Source organism: Bombina bombina, chromosome 8, assembly GCF_027579735.1.
Source record: "Bombina bombina isolate aBomBom1 chromosome 8, aBomBom1.pri, whole genome shotgun sequence".
Classification (NCBI taxonomy): domain Eukaryota; kingdom Metazoa; phylum Chordata; class Amphibia; order Anura; family Bombinatoridae; genus Bombina; species Bombina bombina.
Window position 1 is genome coordinate 20,768,262 of NC_069506.1, and position 6,000 is coordinate 20,774,261.

The window sequence follows — 6,000 nt, forward strand, 5'->3', positions numbered from 1 at the left end:
AGTGATCACGCTTACCTCTTAGTTCTGGTAATTTAGCCAAAACCTCAGTCATAACAGTAGCCATATCCTGTAATGTGATTTGTAATGGCCGCCCAGATGTACTCGGCGCTACAATATCACGCACCTCCCTCTGAGCGGGAGATGTAGGTACTGACACGTGAGGCGAGTTAGTCGGCATAACTCTCCCCTCGTTGTTTGGTGAAATTTGTTCAATTTGTACAGATTGACTTTTATTTAAAGTAGCATCAATACAGTTAGTACATAAATTTCTATTGGGCTCCACTTTGGCATTGCAACAAATGACACAGGTATCATCCTCTGAATCAGACATGTTTAACACACTAGCAAATAAACTTGTAACTTGGAAATACAATTCAATTAGAATAATATTAAAACGTACTGTGCCTTTAAGAAGCACAGAAGATCTATGACAGTTGAAAATTAATAAATTGAAACAGTTATAGCCTCAATCCTTGTAAATAACACAACTTTAGCAAAGGTTTAATCCCATTAGCAAAGATAACAAATTCTGAAAGCAGGAAACAAATTACAGAATAAACGTTTTTTATCTCAGTCAAACTATAATTCTCACAGCTCTGCTGAGAGAAATTACCTCCCTCAAAATAAGTTTTGAAGACCCCTGAGCTCTGTAGAGATGAACCGGATCATGCAGGGAATACAATGAGTTGCTGACTGAAATATTTGATGCGTAGTAAAAGCGCCAAAAAACGTCCCCTCCCCCTCACACACAGCAGTGAGGGAGAACAGAAACTGTCAGAAAACAGATTAAGCAACTGCCAAGTGGAAAAATAGTGCCCAAACATTTATTCACTCAGTACCTCAGTAAATGAAAACGATTTTACATTCCAGCAAAAACGTTAAACATAATCTCTAGTTATTAAACAGCTTTATGTATTTCTTACAGTGTAATTCTAGTGAAGTACCATTCCCCAGAATACTGAAGTGTAAAGTATACATACATGACATTATATCGGTATGGCAGGATTTTCTCATCAATTCCATTGTCAGAAAATAAAAACTGCTACATACCTCTATGCAGATTCATCTGCCCGCTGTCCCCTGATCTGAAGTTTACCTCTCCTCAGATGGCCGAGAAACAGCAATATGATCTTAACTACTCCGGCTAAAATCATAACAAAAACTCTGGTAGATTCTTCTTCAAACTCTGCCAGAGAGATAATAACACACTCCGGTGCTATTTTAAAATAACAAACTTTTGATTGAAGATATAAAACTAAGTATAATCACCATAGTCCTCTCACACATCCTATCTAGTCGTTGGGTGCAAGAGAATGACTGGGAGTGACGTAGAGGGGAGGAGCTATATGCAGCTCTGCTGGGTGAATCCTCTTGCACTTCCTGTTGGGGAGGAGTAATATCCCAGAAGTAATGATGACCCGTGGACTGATCACACTTAACAGAAGAAAAAGGTCTTATTTTAGTACTGGCAGACTTTCTGCCAGTACTTAAGATGGCGGGGACAATTGTGGGGTGGGGGGGGGGGGAAAGAGAGCTGTTTGAGAGGGGTCAGGGAAAGATCAGGGGGTGGGATGTGTCAGGTGGGAGGCTAATCTCTACACTAAAACTAAAATTAACCCTACAAGCTACCTAATTAACCCCTTTACTGCTGGGCATAATACAAGTGTGGTGCGCAGCAGCATTTAGCGGCCTTCTAATTACCAAAAAGCAATGCCAAAGCCATATATGTCTGCTATTTCTGAACAAAGGGGATCCCAGAGAAGCATTTACAACCATTTGTGCCATAATTGCACAAGCTGTTTGTAAATAATTTCAGTGTGAAACCTTAAGTTTGTGAAAAAGTGAAACATTTTTTTATTTGATTGCATTTGGCTGGGAAATGGTGGCATGAAATATACCTAAATGGGCCTAGATCAATACTTTGGGTTGTCTACTATACTACACTGAAGCTAAAATTAACCCTACAAGCTCCCTAATTAACCCCTTCACTGCTGGGCATAATACACGTGTGGTGCACAGCGGCATTTAGTGGCCTTCTAATTACCAAAAAGCAACACCAAAGCCATATATGTCTGCTATTTCTGAACAAAGGGGATCCTAGAGAAGCATTTACAACCATTTGTGCCATAATTGCACAAACTGCTTGTAAATAATTTCAGTGAGAAGCCTAAAGTTTGTGAAAAAGTGAACGATTTTTTTTAATTGATCGTTTTTGGCGGTGAAATGGTGGCATGAAATATACCAAAATGGGCCTAGATCAATACTTTGGGATGTCTACTAAAAAAAAATATATACATGTCAATGGATATTCAGGGATTCCAGTGTTACAATGTAACTAGCGCTAATTTTGATTTTTTTTTTATAATTTTGGGAATAGCAAAGTGCTACTTGTATTTTTTGCCCTATAACTTGCAAAAAAAGCAAAGAAGATGTAAAGATTGGGTATTTCTAAACTCAGGACAAAATGTAGAAACTATTTAGCATGGGTGTGTTTTGATGGTTGTAGATGTGTAACAGATTTTGGGAGTCAAAGTTAGAAAAAGTGTGTTTTTTCCATTTTTTCATCATATTTTATATTTTTTTTATAGTACATTATAAGATATGATGAAAATAATGGTATCTTTAGAAAGTCCATTTATTGGCGAGAAAAACGGTATATAATATGTGTGGGTACAGTAAATGAGTAAGAGGAAAATTACAACTAAACACAAACACAGCAGAAATGTAAAAATAGCCTTGGTCCTTAAAGGTACACTAAACCCCAATTTTTTATTTCATGATTCAGATAGATAATACAAATTTAAACAACAATCAAATGTACTACTTTTATTTATTTTGCTTCATTTTTTAGATATCCTTAGTTGAAGAAAAAGCAATGCACATGGGTGAGCCAATCACATGAAGCTTCTATGTACAGCAACCAATCAGCAGCTACTGAGCCTATCTAGATATGCTTTTCAGCAAAGAATATTAAGAGAATAAAACAAATTAGATAATAGAAGTAAATTAGAAAGTTGTTTAAAATTGCATGCTCTTTCTAAATCATGAAAGAAAAATTTTGGGTTTCATGTCCCTTTAAGGGTAAGAACATTGAAAAATCATCTGGTCCTTAAGGGGTTAAACAACACTTCTATTTTCTAATTTGTTTAATTTTTTAGATATCCTTTGTTGAACAAATAGCAACGCACAAGGGTGAGCCAATCACGCGAGGCATCTATGTGCAGCCACCAATCAGCAGCTGAGCCTATTTAGATATGCTTTTCAACAAAGGATATCAAGAGAATGAAGCAAAATAGATAATAGAAGTAAATTGGAAAGTTGTTTAAAACTGCTGCTCTTTCTAAATCGTGAAAGAAAAAAATTGGGTTTCATGTCCCTTTAACTATTACTGATGGACAAGGTATATGGGATTTATAACTATATTTGTGCACTTGGTTTGCTTTTTATATAAGTGCAATATAGTCTTAGCCATTTAGTGACAGAGTTTTTTTTATACCTTAGAGTGACCGTGAAAAATTAGAAGGTCTTCCAGTCACTCCGTTTATGGATCGCGATAAAGTCACAAAGCCCAAAGCTCAGATTGGATTCATAAAGTTTATTCTAATCCCCATGTTTGAATCTGTAATGCAGGTACAAAATCTTTTGTTTTGTGTTTACTTTGTGTACTGTGTCACTTACTGAACTGAATATATCTGTGTCGTTTTCATAGGAATCTGTCGTTAGAACATTTACTTATCCAGCGGCTCTCTGTGCCCACTGTAAGGTGCTGGTGAAATCAGCTTTATACAGTTTATTTAAAGGGACATGAAAAACATTTGTTTTCTTTCATGATTCAGATAAAACATATCATTTTAAATATCTTTACACTTTACTTCTATGTGCTTCATTCTATTGGTATCCTTTTTTGAAAGAGCAGCAATGCACTCTTGGGAGCTAGCTGTATACACCACCAATGAAAAGAGGCATATACACTATATAGCAAACGTATGGACACCCCTTCTAATTATTGAGTTCAGGTGTTTCAGCCACACCCATTGCTAACAGGTGCATAAAATCCAGCACATAGCCATGAAATCTGCATAGACAAATATTGGCAGAACAATGGGCCATACTAAAGAGCTAAATGACATTAAACAAAGCACCTTTGCCAAAAGTCAGTTTGTGAAATTTCTGTCCTACTAGATTTGCCCTGGTCAACTTTTATGATTTGCTTTGTTCTCTTAGTATCCTTTGTTGAAAAAGCATACCTAGGTAGGCTCAGGAGCAGCAATGTACTACTGGGAGCTAGCTGCTGATTGGTGGCTGCACATATATGCCTCTTGTCATTGGCTCACCCAATGTGTTCAGCTAGCTCCCAGTAGTGCATTGCTGCTCCTTGAACAAAGGATATCAAGAGAATGAATTCTATTTGATAATATTAGTAAAGTGAATCATGGAAGACAAAATGTGGGTTTCATGTCACTTTTATTATACTACGCCCTCTAGAGAAATTTACCTGAATCTACAACATGCTACACACAGTGATTGGTTAGATCAGAGCACAATTTCATGTATTGCTGTTCCTAATTGGCTACAGCAAAAGGAGACCAGGAACATGGATTCCACTAGGCTATTCAAGAGGTGTATCTCTTAACTGCTCTTCATTTGCAAAACAGTGTAAACTAACAGCATAAGTGTTTCTTTTGCACCACAGTGCTTTATTGCTCACAAACTCAAGTTGAAAATGTTCCATAGTCCTGAAGGAAATGACATTGAACAAGAAATCTGTGTTTTCCCCTATATTTAGTATCGTGTGCACTAGTAATTCTTGTACTTTGTAGTATCAGCATGTTAGTGTCAGTCAAATAAACAAGATTGTGCCGGACCTAAGTAAAGAAATGACGCTCCGTACAACTTGTCCCATAGCTCTTTCCGCAGATAGAAGAAGTAATGGTTCTGCCTTTACGGGAAGCCCGAGATCACTACGAGCAGCTGATGGAAATAGAGGAGGCCATGGCTGAGGTATTTCTAGGGGACATTACACTAAAAAGAGAAATGAATGTTGTTTTTATTCTGTTTTGAAAAGAAGCATTTTTCCAATAGACTGGGATTAGCAACAATGCTTCTAGCAAAAGTTACTGTGCACAGCGTATATGTACATATGCGATGTGCACTCTCATTCAAACACGCCAGCAATAATGCAAATTAACGGGTCATTTCAGGGCAAATGTACATGCTGTAAAAAGATAGAACTTTAATTTTAGTAATTATAGCACTACTGTCCCAGCGAATCTGTGTTTTACACTAAAGGCAAAAGTAAAGTTTCATAATTCAGATAAAGCATGCAATGCAAACACTTTAAATATACTTCAATTATCAAAGCATGCACATTCTTTTTATATATTCACTTTGTGAGGCTCCAGTCCAGTTCCTTCTGAGCATGTGCAAACGTGCACAGTATATAAGTATATGTATTTTGTGTTGTGATGCAAGGGAAGAAAGCATAATTCTGTCACAATATAAATCCCCGGTAAGACCTCACCTTGAGTATGGAGTGCAGTTCTGGGGACCAATCACAAAAAAAAGATATTGCAGAACTAGAAAAAGTTCATAGAAGGGCCACAAAGCTAATAAGGGGATTGGAGAATTTAAATTATGAGGAGAGGCTAGCCAAACTGGGTCTGTTTTCTCTAGAAAAAGAGAGGTGACATGATTACTTTATATAAATATATTCAAGGCCCATATACAGAGATGGCAGATGCTCTGTTTATTCAAAGAAAATTGTTTGTCACAAGCGTTCACAATTTAAGGCTGGAGGAAAGGAGATTTAATCTCCTGCAACGGAAACATTTTTTCACTGTAAGAGCAATAAAATTGTGGAACTCATTACCAAAGCAGGTAGTGAATGCTAATACTTTACATACATTTAAAAATGGTTTGGATACATTTCTGTCTAGAAACAGAATTCAGGGGTATGATTGCTTGTGTTAAATGGGTCATCTTTTAATGGGATTAATTTAA

At 36.8% G+C, this 6,000-nt stretch overlaps 1 protein-coding gene across 1 annotated transcript in view; it reads left to right on the plus strand.

The window, feature by feature from the left end:
• The window catches only part of LOC128638773 (high affinity cGMP-specific 3',5'-cyclic phosphodiesterase 9A-like), a 40,444-nt gene extending 35,383 nt beyond the window's left edge, over positions 1–5,061 (plus strand). The window contains exons 13-14 of the mRNA XM_053690910.1: positions 3,502–3,630; positions 4,906–5,061. Coding sequence (XP_053546885.1) covers positions 3,502–3,630; positions 4,906–5,061 — 285 coding nt within the window. The remainder of the gene's footprint in view (positions 1–3,501; positions 3,631–4,905) is intronic.
• The last annotated feature ends 939 nt before the right edge of the window (positions 5,062–6,000 follow it).